Genomic DNA, 18,435 nt, shown 5'->3' with positions numbered 1-18,435 from the left:
ATCGGAGGCTAAAAAATCTCTACCGTGAAAGGACAGCAGCACACACTGCTATGAAGCGGCCATCAGGACATGTATTCCTAAGACTCGAGATCAACCACACTTAGATTAGAGCAGCTTCCACTGCAGCAAAGAAGGGGAATTAAGTAGGACTGCGATCCTGGGATGGGCTAAATATCAAGAAAAAAGGAAAACCAGGACACAAACGAGTAAGCATGAGAAAGAACCAGGTTCATCTCTAGGTCCACAAGCAAAGTGGGGGGGGCGGGGACGTTTTCTCTCATTTTTGACTCTGACGTTATGTTGTCCTTGCTGCCAGGAATAAAATTTTAGCTGGCCTTGTTAGTTCAGTTACTTAGATTTTCCTAAGTTTTATTTGAAGGCCTGAAGCTCATTTACGGCACTTTCTCTGAATAATTATTTTCGAGATTGAAACAACTGTCTTAAAAACTGAACTTCAGAAATGAACTCATTTGTTAACCAGAGACTGCATATGTAATTAGAAACATGTCCTGAGAAAATGAATTTATGGAACTGGGGAGCTACAGGGGCTTCCCAGGTGGCTCAGCAATAAAGAATCTGTCTGACAATGCAGGAGATGCAAGAGATGCAGGTTCAATCTCTGGGTGGGGAAGGGCTCCTGGAGTAGGAAATGGCAACCCACTCCAGTATTCTTGCCTGGGAAATCCCGTGGACAGAGGGGCCTGGTGGGCTACAGTCCCTGGGATCGCCAAAGAGTTAGACAGGACTGAGCAACTGAGCCTCAACAGCACAACAGGGAGCTGCAACGTTACTTGATCTTTAACAAACCATTAAGGCTATTTATGATATCCGTTTTATTAAAACAATTTGCAAATAGATTTTTTAGTATCACTAGTTACATTTTTTAAACTTAAGGATACTGAAATATGTTTCTTTTTAGGGAAAGCTGTTTTATAAATAAAGCATGTTTACAAGCCAATGAGAATTAAATATTAGATGCTATTTACAAACACAAGTTGCAAATAACTTAATCATGAGAAATAAAAATACAGTCATATACGAGAACAATCAAATATCATAATTCTTCTTTTCTACAGAATCCTTCAGCTGTATTCATCACTATTATCACATAAGCCATAGAAACCGTGCAGAGCAGAAGACACGTACTGGGCGCGGTCTGCAGTGCCAGTCAGACAAGACGTTTCTAACAATTAGAATGAAAACAAAACTGTCCTCAAACCTAAAAGGTCATCCATTGCTTAAAACGTATGCCCTTAAAAATGTACGATTATTTGAAAGAGATTAAAAGCTAAAATTAAAAAATGCTTACTCCTTGGAAGGAAAGTTATGACCAACCTAGACAGCATATTAAAAAGCAGAGACATTACTCTGCCAACAAAGGCCTGTCTAGTCAAGGCTATGGTTTTTCCAGTGGTCATGTATGGATGTAAGAGTTGGACTGTGAAGAAAGCTGAGCACCAAAGAATTGATGCTTTTGAACTGTGGTGTTGGAGAAGACTCTTGAGAGTTCCTTGGACTGCAAGGACATCCAACCAGTCCATCCTAAAGGAGATCAGTCCTGGGTGTTCATTGGAAGGAATGATGTTGAAGCTGAAACTCCAATACTTTGGCCACTTGATGTGAAGAGCTGACTCATTTGAAAAGACTCTGATGCTGGGAAAGATTGAGGGCAGGAGGAGAAGGGGACGACAGAGGATGAGATGGTTAGATGGCATCACCAACTCAATGGACATGAGTTTGGGTAAACTCCGCGAGTTGGTGATGGACAGGGAGGCCTGGCGTGCTGAGATTCATGGGGTCGCAAAGAGTGGGACACGACTGAGCAACTGAACTGAACTGAACTGAAAAGCTAAAAATACACTTAAAAAGTAAAAATATAGACTTGTCTAGCCCCTACTACCGTACAGTCAGCTTCAAGAGGGAAAAACGTTAACAAAACTTCTAAAAAACAATAGTTTATATTTAATTTCTATAGCATTTTACTATTTACACAAATATCTTTTTAAGCCTCACAACAACCCTGTGAGGTAGGAAAGTATTATTATATCCATTTTACAGACGTGAAGACTTGGGATCAGGAAGATTAAGTCATTTACAAAGTTGTGTAGCCAGAAAGCGTTGCATCAAGAAATGGAATCCAGTTATTTGATTTTAAAACTGTGGCTCTTTCCCAGACATACTTCGTAAAAAAACTAAAACAAACCCAGAAGGGGAGTGTACATATTCATATATATACATAAATGTACACTTCCTTTATGGAAATTATGTCCCTGAAATAGGAATAAAAATAAAGTTTTACTTTCCCATTGAGTTCATTATCATTTTGGAGACTTATCTTTTATCAGTTTGGATTAATCTCCAACACAGAATTTTAGCTCTTGGTTATTTCCTCTTTCATTATTTGACAAACACAACATTTTATAAACCAAAATTTAAAACAAGAGGTGTTTCTGTACTTCATTTCTTTTTGAAAAGCAAACGATCCCAAATAATTCTAATAAACATCTTTAATTCATACACTTTGATTTTGTATGTATCTCTTTTCTGTAATAAAGATAACCTTTTCATTCAGTTAAGTCTCAACTGGTCACACCAAAGGCATACAACTTAGAATTCAAAACTATGAGCTACCCACTACTGTCTTTTTTCAATAAGTGTTCTAACAGAAAATGCACTCATTCACAATCTTTTTCTTGTTCCAACGCATCTAAGTGATGCAAAGCTGTGCCAGAAGCAGCAGGGATTCAATGCCACAGAGGTTCCAGGGCAGGGAGGAAGACAGTCTGCGGGCAGGAACGCAAAGCAGTTTTAAGAAGCCCCAACACGCCGCTCTGAGCCCCCCACCATGAACCCTTCTCTCCTATGAGCGCTAATGAATCCAAGGGGAGGTAATAATGCCAGGACTTTTTCACTGATATCACTTCAAAAATAGTGCTTCATGAAAAAAAGATTAATCGGGTTTCCCTGGTGGCTCAGTGGCGAGGAAATTGCTTGCCAACGCAGAAGACACAGGTTTCATCCATGGTCTGGGAAGATCGCACAGGCTGCAGGGCGACTAAGCCCGTGTGCCACAGGTACTAAGCCTGTGCTCCAGAGCCTGGGGCCACAACTAGCTGAGCCAACGTGCTGCAGCTGCCGAAGCCCGTGGGCCCCGGAGTCTGCGCTCTGCAACAGGAGGAGCCACCGTGATGAGAAACCCGCTCGCCACACTAGAGAGGACCTTACTTGACGCAACTAAAGAAAAGCCCACAGAGCCAAAAAAAAAAAAAAAAAAAAACACCAAACAAATTAATCAACCCCATCCCACAGGTGTCCTTGCTGGAACTGAACTCCAGCCGAAAACCCAAACCAAGATAAGCTGCTCACTAGTTGAAGCATATGCCAAATCTTTATTATGGATCTAGTTTTGCTCTACTGACTTTGAAACTTCTACTATAATAAATTATTATTATAAAACAGTTATTCATGGACTAAACGGGAAAAACATCATTTGCCCTAATAAAAAGATATACATAAAAAGTCATTCACAGAGTCAAAATACTGCTCAAAGAAAATTCATTTTTGAGATTTCTAGTCAAAATAATCCCTGGAGAAGGAAATGGCAACCCACTCCAGTATTCTTGCCCAGGAAATCCCATGGACGGAGGAGTCTGACAGACTACAGTCCATGGGGTGGCAAAGAGTCGGACACAACTGAGTGACTTCACTTAATCAAAATAATACTCAAAGTAAACTAACCTCTTACAGCTACAAAATTGATTCATTCTGCAAACATCTTGCTATATTATGTGACTGCCTGAGCCCTTCTCCTAAGAGCTCATAATTTGGCCATCAGATTAAAACTTAGAATTTTGCAAATTGGAGTTCTCTTCCGATACTTCCCATCTTAACGAATAAAGAATATCTTCTGTTTTATCATCTCTGACTCCAAAGCAAGCCAGATGGTGTAATTAAGCTTTTTAAAAAAGTAGATACACACACACACACACACATATATATATGTATATAGCTGTTAAAATTCAGAATCACAGCCTAACTCTGGTAATTAGGGATCTCAAAGAGCTGGGTGCTTTTGCTTTTAGCCAGACGAACATGCAAACTCACCACAACAGAAGAATTCCTTATACTCTTTCACTCTCGAGAACAATATCCAACAATATACCCTCTGCTAGTTTTGCCACTTTTTAACTGTAAAGAATTTCTAAGATATCAAGCTAATAAAACCAAATCTGTACCATTTTCAAGCCACTTCCTCTGGAGACATTTTCCTCTCTCAAAAATCTTCACATGCCAAAACATATTTGATAATACTTTCAATAAACTTCTACCATCTATGCTGACCATCTATGCTTAAGCTTACCCAACAGCATATACTGTTTCCCTATGACCATTCTTAGCCTTCTGTATAATTCATCTCTCTTTATAATCCAGTGATCAAAACGGGACATGCGACTCAAAAGAAGTAAGCTATTGCAAAGAATAGACAAGGAACTACATCTGTGACCTCGGATGCCATACTCATTTAAAAATATTTCAACATCATGTTGACTTCTTTACTGACTCATATTCAGCCTGTGGTCACCCATGATTGTGGCTTTCTTCCCTCTTTATTTATACCTAGTCTGTCCTTCTCCATCCTATATTTAAATCGTTGAATTTTTTTTCCCCCTCCACACACTTAATTTCACCCAATTTCATACAGTTTTCATAGATCCATTTTCCGATTTATCACAATACTTTATAGAAATGTTTATGTCTGCAGTTTATAATAACTACCGTTTTATGCCTTAAAAATATCAAGACTGTGAACACAATACTGTAAATCCACTATACTTCAATTAACAACAACAAAAAATCTAGGCTATGAAAGTACATATGTAATACAACATACACTGTAATTTACAAGTAACAGCAGAACAAAGGCTAAGCTCACTGCCTTCTGGAAACCTACCTCCACTGGACCGTCGCTCTTAACTAGCGCTATACGTGCCCGCTGCAAGGAACCGTCCATCAGCTTGTGAAGCCTTAGAATCAACTTCCTTAAGCCCATCTGCTTCAGCGCTTTGTCTACAAAGGGTCTGTAGATAGAGGTCAGACAGTGCCCACTAACGCCTGCCTCGGCGCTACAGTCTGGGGCTCCCCAGCCGACACACTCGTCCTCCGACTCCAGCCTCTCGAGCTTCTTCGGGACACAGTCCGGGGGCGACTGGACGTGGCGGCTGTGGTCGGCGGGCGGCCTGGGCTCCGGTGCCCTCGGGCCGCAGCTCTGCTCTTCCTCACTCTCCTCCGTGCTGCTGTCCAGCTCCTTCAGCTCTCCTTCTGTGTCCTCCGCCTCATCCTCGGGCTCGTTGCCCCTGGATGATCGCGGGGAGGGGATTTCAAACACCGGCCAGCCAATGTCTGATAAATTCTTGATGCCCAACACGGTGCCCATAATCCTTAATTTCTGATTTAAGTCCTTTGTGATGTTTAACCACAAACAGAGCGCCTGCACCCTGTCCTGGAAGTCCTTTGCAGCATACTTCTCATAATCCTTTTGAAGAGCCTGCAGCGATGGATAAAGTGCCTCTATGTACTCCAGCAGCTCCATTATCCGTTTGACCTGCTCGAAGGACACCCTCTGGCGTTGGAGGTGCTCGTGATAGGTTGAGTAACCCGCAGGCTGCGTCCCGTGAGGGGCTCCGAACTGCCCTTCTACTGAAGTACCGTTAAGACTAGCTCCGTTTCTAACGAAGGCGAAGCTCCCATAGTTAACTTTGAAGGTAAGGATTTCGTTGATAATGTCTGGGATGGCCTGGCGGGCTGTGTATAAAAAGAGGTCCTGGTCGTTAATGGTCCGGCCGGCGTGCCAGGCTTGCAGCTCTAACCAGATCAGCTCGTTAGATCGGTTAAACCAGAACGCGGATGTGCTTTCCTGGCCTCTTTGCTCCCTGTCCTTCTTCTTTGAGACTGAGGTAAGCTTTAGCAGAAGTCGGAGAGTTTCAAAAAATTTTAAGCGATCTGCCGGACAGTCAGTCCTGGAAGTCTGGCGGGCGGTTCTGGCTATCGGCATGGGCACAGAGACCGGAAGCTTAGCATTGCTGCAGCCGAGACTGAGGTAAGGCTTATTGAGATCCACATCCGGGATGGACTTTTTGGGCAGAGAGCCCCCCACTGAGTCCAGCATGAACGAGCACTGCACATTCTTCTTATGATCCCGCTCCGTGGACCTGAGAGCCGCTCGGATCTTTTTCTCCTGCTTATAGCTGTATTCTTCCACATTCTCCACAGTTTTTCCAGTGTCTCTGTGTGGAGGTTGGTTTGATGCATTCATTTTTTCTATTAAAAAAAGAAGAAGAACATTAACGTTACTCTAAAAGATCAAGCTGTTCTCAATATTTTCAGTAAGACTGATATCCACATGTATTTATAGGTGCAGGCTGCCACTGGAGAAAATAATCATACCATGTGCTGAAAATTAAGAGACTACAACACACAAAGCATTTCTCTGTAAACTTTTAAAAAGGTTTTAACCCATTTTTCCTGTTACATAATACTTGCTATATTCTCTAATGTCCTCCACCACTAACCTAAAAGCAGCTGTTTACTTGTCTACTACAAAGTGCAGTCATCCAGGTAAACCAAACCTTCCTGAGTTATCACCTTGGACTTAAGAGCGGAGAAACAGCACAGCAGGCCCGAGAGCACCCAGCTGAGAGAACACATCCGTCTCTTGCCTTGGCCACGAACCGAAGCATCACCTTAGAGCAAATCGGTTAAGTTTTCTGGGTTACTCCTGTCATTTGTAAAATCAAGCAGATGGAGGAAAGAACCCTTAAGGCACCTTAAGATTATTCTCATGAAACACTGAAAGACACGTAAGCAAAAATGCTTACCTTAATTTCTGTTCCTTGATTTCTTCTTTGCCACAAACAAGTGAGCAGTAACATTTCTTAATTTAACATTAAGGAAACTGAAGACATACAGCCTAATTTAGTAAAATTTGCCTAGTCTATTATACTGACACGTAAAAATCATTCAGAATTAATGCAAAAAAAGCAAACATCACAATTCTCCTTCAAAGAACTGTGAATAGTTCTATTAACTGAGTTCCCAAGCTTTGAAACAAACACACGTCTTCTTTCCTGTTGGGCATCTCTGACCCTCTGAACCATCTCTACCTCACAGAAACCCCTGCACTCTCTCATCTTCTAGACGCAGCAGTCTCAGGGCTGTCTTCTGCTCCTGAAGTCACCCCTTTCCAAAGTCCCTCCTGGGACCTCAGCTCGCTCCATGAAAAGTGCGTGTTTCTCCAAGTCCTCCTGAGTCTCTCCTGCCTCATCTGCCTTCTCCCTGGGTGACCTTCATGTGCCCTTCACACACTGATGACGCCCAAGCCTACAGCACCACCCCCATGTACCCTCTACTCTCAAGGTACAGTTTGTCTCCTTGAATCTAGGACACACATTTTGTATTTCAACTGCTTTGAAATTAGAATATGCTTTATAATTAATGGTAACATAAACAACTTTTAGGAAAATATTCACTAATATATTTCATTTACATTTTCCTTTATATACATATGCACAAAAGTAATAAATGGCTTTTAAAAACTTATATCTAAATATCAGAAAGTATAAAAGAGTTCTTTAGATAAATAATTAAAAATTCTAAGTGTAAGAATATACTGTGAATCAACTATAAGCATTTTTTCTTACTATATAATAGCACAGTATGTCTTTAGATTTTATGAAATAGGGTGTATTTATATGATTACAGACTAACATACCCAAAATCAATTTACCGACTAATATACCCAGACTAATATAACTTTGTTAAAGTTAATTTAACAAAGAAAATTTGTTCAAAATCAATATATCTCCAAATCAATTTAATTTAGTTTTAAAGTAAGGATTTTTCAAACAAGTATTTCTAAAAGCACTTCCAATTTGACTTACTTATATTCAATTCATTTTATAATCCATCAAAAAGGATTTTATCTGTCTATAAGATTTGCTATATTTTAACATAAAACTATTATTACTATATTTTAAATTAGCAATACTTTTAAACAATGGAAATTTTATCTGTTATTTTAATCTACTTTACTCTACATGTCTTAAAACTTTTTATACACTCCATTCAAGAAATTTCTTCACTCAGAATGGCTACCATCAAAAACAACACAAATAACAAACGTCGGCAAGGTCGTGGAGAAAAAGGGATCCTCGCATACTGCCAGTGGGAATCTGAGCTCGTGCAGTCACTGCAGACCTTTTCTCAAAAAACCAAAATCAGAACTGCCGCTCGGCTCAGTAATTCCACAGGAGTATAGATGTTCTTCTAATCCATGATTTAAGGATTCTAAGGGAGACAAAGAGTTAACTGGGAGTTGCTGCTGTTTAATCGCCAAGTCCTCTGTCGATGAGATTCCCCAGGTAAAAATCCTGGAGCAGCTTGCCATTTCCTTCTCCAAGGGACCTTCCCAACCCAGGGATTGAACCCATGGCTCCTGCACTGCAGGTGGGTTTACCACTGAACCACCCGGCAGTGCAATAATCTAACAACACAGAAGGCTGCATTATGCACTTTAAGCCCAAATCTGTGCTAAACTTACCACAGAGCTAACAATCATCGCGTGAAAATACCAAGAGATGAAGCTTCTCAGCCTTGATCTTTATTCTAACAATTAAAAGGACTTAAGAAGAGAAATGCTATAATCCCACTTTTCTGTAAATACAGAATCAAATTTTAGCAAGCCCAGAGACCTAAGTTTTGCAGATCACATACACATCTTGTGAAGCCTATCTTATAGCATACAAATGGCATATTAAACATTTTTTTTTTAATTTTGTACTTACAAAAAGCAATGAATGGTTCAGTATTTGGATCTACAATGTGTATAAAGGAAAGTAAATTGGGAAAAGAGGAAGATAAGACAAAGAAGCTATATTTTTTTCCAAAATAAAAAGCCAAATTGGTTTAAAAAAAACACAAATGGAAACTGATATACCATTAAAATGACATAATTTAAACTGAAAATAGATTCAAGCTCTAGTCTAGCTACCGTGCAAAAAGAAAATACCAATCTTTGCTTGTTTAGTTTTTTGCCCATGCTAAATCCCTCTGCAATGAACAGAAAGTCAAACAGAGTTTCTGGAAAGGAGAATGGATCAAAAGTATACAGAATGCTTTATACAAGTTCTAATTACAGTACTACAGAACTAATTCATAATGACTTAAATAAGACTAATGAATAGCGATCTCCCAATTGGCTATAAATTGAGTGCTGTGATTCTGCAGTACCGTTAAAACAAACCTTCCAAGAAGTTTCTGCTTCCGTTGGCCAATTACCAATAACTCCTGCCAAATCAGAAAAACATGAAAGGAAAAGAACAAAAAAAAATTGTATAATAAAACCGAACACAAACAAATGACAAGCAATATGAATCACTGGTTTCAACAGATCTAAGACAATCAACTGAATTCCTTGCAATTCACACCTAAAAATGACTCTTTAGAATATGTATACAATCTAAGTTCTATCAAGCCCCTGCAATTCTTATGTTCTTTCATCTATATATATCAAATTCAAAACACCGGCCCTCTGCAATCTCTCAAATAAGAACACAGAAACAGATGCCTGCTCTTTAACTGAGAGATGATATTTATGGCAATGATGTGCTAGACTGTCAATATCAGCAATCCGAAGGGACTTAAGAGACCCCCTAATCCAAGGTTCTCAAACTTCAGTCAACATTAAAGAATCACTCAGATTCTTCCTACAATTCAGATTCCTGGGCCCACTGCCAGGGCCTCTGATTCAGCCTGGCTAGAACGACACCACATTTGGGAAAACACTGCTTTATTCAATCTCCCCATTTCCGAGGTTAAGGGCTCTATAGAAATTGTCATCATCTTCACAACAAACACGTGCTGGAGAGGACCACATCACACAGATGATCACACAGATGCGAACGTCCCGACGGGGATCCTACTATAACTCACGTTTGTGCGGTCAAACACCTTTACACCTGTCAGAGCTGCTCCCAGGGCAGGACCATGTGACCAAGCAAAGGCTAAGATGCTGAGTGCCATAAAAGACAGACTGCAGAGGGCTACAGGACTCATCTGTAGAAGAGTTAAGCAAGACCAGGTACTTACCTGGCTGACGGCCTTAAAGAATGGGGTCACCTTAAATAAGGGCAGAAAGGAAGGCAAGAGAATATTTTAAGCCAGACAACAAACATGCAAAATGACATGAAGGCAGAGAAGAAGAGACTGTGGCTACAACAGTGAGCCTCCAAGTGTAGGGTAGACTGTAAAATTAAACCAGAACTTTGAAAGTTGGGCTAGATTTGGATTAAAGAGCTGAAATACAGATGCAAATCCACTCTGGTTCACAGTGAACATTCCTCTAACTATAGCGACTGAATCTCATTTATAACCATTTTAGCAGATCAATTTTATAGCAGTATGATTTTTTAAAAAAAACTTGCTAATCTCACCATGTTAGCAAAAAATCACACATACAGAGACACACACCCCCTGAGATACCTGCTAATGGCAAGGAGACCAATGTGTGTACATGTATGTGCACACGTGTGTGTACACGTATGTGCACACGTGTGTACAGCGTGTACAAATTCTGGTACACGGGTCTCTGTAACCTGGCTCTCACAGTGTTACATCACTGCCGCAAAACGGAGCCCATGGCGGTCACAGGGCAGGCTCGCCCTGAAAAGCACTCTGACCTGGTGTCTTCATTCTCATCGAGCCCACTTACGCTACGGGACCAACTCGACTTACTTCCTTTGCTGTACTGAGGGATGTAGTAAACAGTGGGTATGATTCAGGCCTGGGACGGAATTTCTAGTTATAAAAAAATCAGTCTGTAACAGCAGTAGTTATTCTGAGCAGACGATAAGAATAGTTAAACAATCAAATCCATATAATCAGCGCGTGACAACGGTTACTGTCTAAAGAAAACGGTGTCAGTGGTTCCTCTCACCTGCTTCCAGCACACAGGGGCCTCAGTCACCTCTGGGTGACCTTATGTTCCTCCGAGGATGCTCCTGACAGCACTTCCATTTATAAGGGAGTGGGGACGGAAGACGCAAAGACAGCGGGACTGAGCAGACAGTAAGGCCCAAAGCCTCACACGCAGGGAGGAGCAGGTCTCTCAGGACAGCCACGGAACCACAGCTCCAGGCGCGGCCCCACCCGCTCTGGGTGTTGGCTGGCCCCACAGGGCAAAAGGCAGCAGCCACGATGCTCTGGGGCCTCCCAGGCCTTTCAGATTCCACCTGGACCTCTTGAACTAGCTGAAGGAAGCTAGCTGTCACTTAAGAAGTCCAATTATCTGGGACCAGGGTGCTGTGAAGAAGACCAGGCCAGCCAGATGGAAGGTCACGTGGAAAAAAGGACAGTGCCAACCAGCTCTCTGCCCAGGTGGCAGAGTCATCCCGGACATCAGAGATCCTGCAGACACCACGTGGAGAAGACACGGGCGCCCAGCCGGGCTATGAAGGCACGTCCAGTCATCTGCACTGTGCCAGCTAAAGCCCGAGACATCAGCCAGTAGAGGAGCTGCACGCTGCCCAGACACCTGCCCACAGGGCCGTGGGCACAAGAAAACGGGGGCTCCTTCGGTACACCACGCTTTGGCGCGGTCTGTCACACAGCGACAGATGACCGGAAACGTGAAAGGGCCATTGGTGACGTTCTTTAAAGAGATGAGCTCCACTTTCACGCGGTTCTAAACTGAAGGGTATGGTCCAGGCAGCCTTTGCTAGTCACAGAGAGAAAGAAAGAAGGCATCAGTTCCTATTTCCTTGGGAAGCTTTGAAAATCAGTCTGGCCAATCTAATTAACTCTAAAAAGCCCTTGAAAACACTGAGAGACCAATATACTCTGATGAATGACAAATGCATCTGAAATCCTGGTCTCCCAAGCTCAGCCTTCAGGTCACAGCAGGAGTGCCGCTTGTTCCTGAAACCTTCCCAGGCCCAGGTATGCTCGGTCCCTCCTGTGGGGGCCCGCAGGAGCCCCCTCACTCGCCTGCACCCCAGCTCGACCACACAAGGTGGGGCAGCCTGCCCATCTCCGTGGCTGCGACTGGAGATCAGCAAGGGCTTATCCATCGTCCAGCACAACACCAGCCTACGCAGTCACCAAAGTTCTGAGTCAAAGAAAGGAGGAGGGAGAAATAAGGGGGGATGGAAGTGGGGGTGGGGAGAGAAGGGGGCTGAAAGAAAGGAGAGAGAGGCAAAGGCACAAAGAAAGGGAGGGAAGGGAGGAGAGAAGGACCGGAGAAAACGTACCTATGACGGCAACACACGCAGTCAGAGAAGGCAAGGGGGCTGGGAGGAGCTACGGAGACGGGCAATCCAGACAGAGGCCCAGCTCCACGCCGCAGCAGCGGTGACTTGAGACTTGTCCTGAAAGTGGGAGCACCGGCTAACAAGGAAACGCTCAGTGTTACAATTATTCAATTCTACCTTAAAATTTTAAGGCAAACAGTGAGAAGGAAATCTTCAGCTCCCAGTAATAATAATGACAGCCAGTGCTTACTGAACATACAATCTTCACCACACTGGAAGGCATTTATTTCTCAGATGAGACATGGAGGTTGGAAGCTGAGAGAGCTAGGATGAGAATCCAGGCAATCCGGGAACCGAGTCTGTGCTCCCGTCCACCACACTCTGCTGCTGCAAGTTCGCAAAGCAGCCGAGGTCTCGAAGTAGCCGAGGTCTCGAAGCAGGCGAGCTCTCAAGTGCTCTACTGCTCAAAATGAACACCTCATCACCATAAGGTAACACGGCCCACCCGCCCAACGTGGGTGCTTCCTATCCATTTTTCTTTGGTTTTCATGACCAAAACAGCTGACCAGATGGCAAACTAACTACTTTCTAACGTATGCATGACAGGACAGTTAAAACTACACACCCTAGAAACTGTGTCATTTCCTCAACCGTAAGCTGCATAGTAATATAGAGAACCTACATCTCGTTGGGTTATTATGATATTTAAAAGGTAACTCCTTTGAGGAGCCAAGCACAGTGCTGAGAACCGTCAGTGATAACTGGGCAGATGCTTCCACAGACGATTCAGCAGCCATTTAACTGGGTTACTCAGCACGGGTTACTCCATGACACAGAAAGTTCACAACATAGGAAATGAAAACAGAAGCCAGCTGTAAAACAATACAGTACAGCAACACAGATATTGCTATATGTAAGCAAAGAGACTGTGTTATACATGGAGAAACAGTGGAAACAGTGACAGACTTTCTTTTCTTGGGCTCCAAAATCACTGCAGATGGTGACTGCAGCCATGAAACTAAAAGACACTTGCTCCTTGGAAGAAAAGCTATGACCAACCTAGACAGCATATTAAAAAGCAGAGACACTACTTTGCTGACAAAGGTCCACCTAGTCAAGGCTGTGGTTTTCCCAGGAGTCATGTATGGATGTGAGAGCTGGACCATAAATAAAGCTGAGCATCAAAGAATTGATGCTTTTCAACTGTGGTGCTGGAGAAGACTCTTGAGAGTCCCTTGGACTGCAAGGAGATCCAACCAGTCCGTCCTAAAGGAAATCAGTCCTGAATATTCATTGGAAGGACTAATGAAGGACAGCAATCCTTTGGCCACCTGATGCGAAGAACTGACTCCTGGGAAAAGACCCTGATGCTGGGAAAGATTGAAGGCGGAAGGAGAAGGGGACGACAGAAGATGAGATGGTTGGATGACATCACTGACTCAATGGACATGAGTTTGAACAAGCTCTAGGAGCTGGTGATGGACAGGGAGGCCTGGCGTGCTGCAGTCCCTGAGGTTGCAGAATCAGACACAACTGAGCGACTGAACTGAAGCAAAAAGAGACTACAGGGCAAAGATGGCAAAAGTTATGTTTACATGTTGGGTTTACGGCTATTTTTATTTTCTTTTTGTCAGCATTTTCTAAACTCCCTAAACATGTCATCTTTTGCAACAAGAAAAAAAAATAAGTTGATGCCTGAGGTCTGCTTTCAGGTAGCTACAAGTCAAAGGTTAATGAGCATTCCCTCTTCACCTGCAAAATGGCAGGAATTAAAGTGGTCTCTGACATCTTCCAGACCTAAAATTCTGTCATTTCATGAAATAAACAATTGAAAGAAGCTGAGGAAGAAGACAGACAATCTCTCCTCTACCTTCTATCTCTGGCACAGCCCAGAACAACAGCAGGAGCTCAACAACTATCCAGTGACTGGTTTTCTGACCGATAAGGGACAATGCGCAGTAATCTCAATGGGCTTCCCAGGTGACTGCATGGTCAAGCATCTGCCTGCCCAGGCAAGAGATGCAAAAGACGTGGGTTCAATCCCCGCATCGGGAAGAGCCCCTGGAAGAGGAAATGGCAACCCACTCCAATATTCTTGCCTGGAGAATCCCGTGGACAGAGGAGCCTGGTGGGCCACAGTCCGTGGGGTGGCAAGGAGCTGGACACAACTGAGTGACTGAGCACACACAGCCATCTCAAGCAGCACATTCAGAGCTTAGCCCCTGCTGCTCGAACTGGGAATAAAGTCCAAACTGAGGCCCAGGAGAGCTAGCGCTGAAATCAGTCCTGGAAAGTCCTTGGCACCAGTGGGTTATCATTGCCGAAGACTTGGGTTCAATACCTCGTCAGGGAACGAAGATCCCACAAGCTACACAGAGTGGTCAAAAAAAAAAGCACCTAAAATCAGTCCTGCCGCTATCTCAAGCCTTCTGGCCGTTCAGTCCTGCCGCTATCTCAAGCCTTCTGGCGGCTAAGAAGTTGCTTTAAAACCCTGGGCCCCACTTTCTTAATCTGTACAGAGGGGGACTGTGTTCTCAACTCCTGTTCCAAAACTGTTGCTGTTGTTTAGTCACTCAGTCATGTCCAACTCTTTTGAGACCCTACCGATCCATGAGATTCTCCAGGCAGGAACACTGGAGTGGGTTGCCATTTCCTCCTCCAGGGAATCGTCCCCGCTCAGGGATAGAACTCGTGTCTCCTGCACTGCAGGCGGATTCTTTACTGCTGAGCCACCAGGGCAATGCCTCCAGAACTGTATGAACCAACCAGTAAAGAAAAAGCAGATGTCCTGTTGGCATCATCACGTTTCAGCACCACAAAGCAAGTCAGTCATTAACAATACTGATCAGGAGATGCTCCTTCACTAATACTACTTTAGATAAGGCCCTTCTGTAGGCATCTGAGAAATTCTTTTGAGAAAATGGATAAGGACTGATTTTAAAGATACTATACTGCAATAGAAAGCTATTACTTTCCAAACGGGGTAAATACAGGCCATAGGTTAATATCCTACTACAAATAAAGTTTTAAAACAAAGTAAAAAAAAAAAAACGTCTTCCTCATAGGAAAGAAAGGGTATTTACTGCCTAGGAATTCCTCCCTGGACAAGAAGTCATTCAAGCACACAAATACAATAAAGTCCACCTCTCCTGCCTCTCTCCTTTCTGGGAGAAGCTATATATAACAGGGACCCAGAATGGACTTGCGGACATCAACCATGAGAGATCAGTGTACGGAAGAAAGGTGTGGGACAGGGAAGCTGACCAAAAAGGGCAGAAGAACGCAGGCTACAGAAAGAGGGAACCAGAAATGAGGCTTTCCAGTAAGGAGAACATGTGACAAGCGGAAATTTCTCAGAGGAGACAAGGAATGAAATCTCGACCTTGCATAGTAATAGGTGGATGAATTCTAGGAAGCTAAGAGATCAGCTTTAGGACCAGTGGTTTTCTGAAATCAAGACAGTTTCTAAAACCGTAAGGCCTTGGTGACCCGAGGTTCCGCGTTAGAAAGTATGTACAAGGTAGCCAGGTCTGCACGCTTCAATTCTTCCACCTCAGAAATGAACAGCGGTGACGTGCTCCGAGGAAGGAAGAAATGAAAGCAGAGAACAGTCTCCGTCTCCAGGAGCAGGACGCTATCTGGGCTTTGGGATTTCAAAAACAGAGAAAGGCGAGACAGAAGTTCTGAGCCTGGTGACAAGGCACCATCTGGTGCTGTGCTCAGGATGCAGGAGGGCCCCACACACGAGGGAACAGCGCACGGGGCTCAGGCCGCCCAGAGAACCCTGGAGGAGACGCCGGGCCCTGCCTCTCCCCACCTGCCCAGGACGTCACACCCGGGAGACAGATACGAATCCCCCAAGAGATACGAAGAAGGAAAGAAGGCCACAGATCCGCACACCCGCAGCCAGCCGTCCGGGACGCGCACGCCGACGGCATCCCCACCGCCTCCTCCACATCCTACAAGGAACGCGAATGCCTCACACGCTGACCTGAACGAACACTCAGGACAAGCCTTTCCACCTCTGGAGAGTCAGTTTCTCCTTTACTAACAACGTTGCTAATGATAATAACTCAGAAAGTATCAAAACAAAACTTTCAGGCAGCGTAAGATCAAACTTAAAGGAAGGGGAGTAACCACCGCTACTGTAGAAGGCGTGCATCACAGCGCCCTGTGGCACAGAGACGCTGAACCGCGCCACGCCCTCGCACGTGTATCTTCTCCAGTGCAAGACTGACCTTTCAGATTGGCGCGACCGGCGGGCCTCCCGACACTATTCCTCTGGTGCTTGGAGGACATGCGTTTCATCTGCCGAGGCGTGCTGGGAGGAGAGGTGCCATAAAGGTTCTCTGTGTTGGCTTCATCTGAAAAGTCCTCAGGATCGGATTCGGAATTCTTGCAAGCTGAGTCTCCCAATACGCACTCTTGCCTGATAAAGACAACAAGCGAAGAAAACACTCAGTGACAGAGGAAGCGAATTCAAACTTAAACCACTCCAAGCTCCTTTTAAGAACTCTCTGTAACACTTTTCCATGGCTCTGTCATCTCCTTAGCCTGGTGTATGTTGCTCCTCTATTGTAGCTGCAGAAACTCACAAGGAGAACGCAGCCACTGTGTTCCTGCTCTCAGCACGCACAGAAACTAATGTGCAGTTTCTGTTGTTTGGAGAATTCTTTCCAACATAAATGAAGTTTAAAACTAAATACTTGAGGATTGGGGGGAAAAAAAGAGCAAAGAACTGAAAGATACAAATCCGACTGAACTGAGCATTGCTCACGTGCTAGGTGCGGACAAGCTAAACCTGAGTGGACAAGTCCTGCCTGGACTTCAGAGGCCCGCTCCTTCCTTTGTGAAGCACACACAGACAGAACAGAGAGCAGGAGCTGAGCAGAGAGCTCTGATGACGTGGTAGGGACCGCAGTGCAGTGCCGGGGAGGGGCGTGCGGGGAAGATGCTGTGCAGGAGAGAAGGGAACGACTTTCTCCTGACCTCCAAACGGCAGTTCCCCTTAACCTGGTCTCTGGAAACTTCCTGCCAATTCTCTGTCCCCAGGAGACTTCCTCAACAATACCACTACTTGGATAAAGTTCTATTTTTTGCAATGCTAACGAAAATAAAATTTAATATATGAACTGAGAACAGATACAGTTCTCAAACAGCAAACTGTAAAGACACAATCATGAAGTTCCTTTCAAATAGGGACCCTTACAATCTAACCTATTCTGAATCTTCTTTATAAAATATACTTCATATTTTAAAAATAGAACTCTAAACTAAATTCAAGATACAACCAGTTTTCTCCCTGGAGATTTACACATCCTGTTAGAAAATCAAAGCTATTTCAAAATCATGAGGGGGAAAAAAAAAATCCCACCCTAAAATGTATGATAACATTATAATTGAATAGACTGACAAAAGATCCTTATCTTTCAAAAATAAAAATGCTGCAGAATTATTCAAATTTACAGCACTGAAATATTTAAAGAATCCCTGGGACAGGTCAAAAACTGATTTTTAAACCAGACAAGACCACTCTAGATACCGTGAGCGCACACGCCCTCCACACACACAGGCCCACACAATCAGACACACAAGCAGAATATTCCAAAAGCTAACTGAATCAAATTAAACCCATAAGCAAATTTAGACATAAGTTTTAAATGTACCTATTCCCTCAGGCTAGCTACCTTTATTATTTAAGACTTACGAAGTCACACAGCAAATAACAATGTGGGATTCCCAGGCAGCACTAGGGGTAAAGAATCTGCCTGCCAATGAAGGAGACATAAGAGACATGAGATCCATCCCTGGGTCAGGAAGATCCCCCGGAGGAGGGCATGGCAACCCACCCCGAGATTCATGCCTGGAGAATCCCATGGACAGAGGAGCCTGGCGGGCTAGTTTATAGGGTCGCAAAGAGTGGGATACAACTGAAGTGATTCACATGGACATAAATTATTTTGAAATTTCCCATATTCATTTCTTCCGCACTCACTACAAAATAGTTGATTCAACTGATAAAAACAAACACGGCTATCACAAGGTTGCTGATTTCATTCCCATCTGGTGTTGTGATTACTAGCACAAGCTTTCTAATGAATAACACAGGCTTCCTCACACAAGGGACTTAGGT

The 18,435-nt window shown here is 43.6% G+C and overlaps 1 protein-coding gene across 6 annotated transcripts in view; it reads right to left on the bottom strand.

Annotated features, from left to right (window-relative positions):
- MAP3K4 (mitogen-activated protein kinase kinase kinase 4) overlaps positions 1-18,435 on the bottom strand; it is a 105,089-nt gene that overhangs the window by 53,179 nt on the left and 33,475 nt on the right. For all 6 annotated transcript variants that reach the window (XM_070376985.1, XM_070376987.1, XM_070376988.1 and 3 more), the window contains exons 2-3: positions 16,541-16,731; positions 4,952-6,318 (exon numbers count right to left, since the gene is read on the bottom strand). In XM_070376985.1, the coding sequence (XP_070233086.1) occupies positions 4,952-6,318; positions 16,541-16,731 (1,558 nt within the window). The remainder of the gene's footprint in view (positions 1-4,951; positions 6,319-16,540; positions 16,732-18,435) is intronic.

Source organism: Bos mutus, chromosome 9 (genome assembly GCF_027580195.1).
Source record: "Bos mutus isolate GX-2022 chromosome 9, NWIPB_WYAK_1.1, whole genome shotgun sequence".
In the NCBI taxonomy this organism is placed as follows: Eukaryota; Metazoa; Chordata; class Mammalia; order Artiodactyla; family Bovidae; genus Bos; species Bos mutus.
Note: the sequence above shows the minus strand (reverse complement) of the source record. Positions and strands in the feature narration are given on the sequence as shown.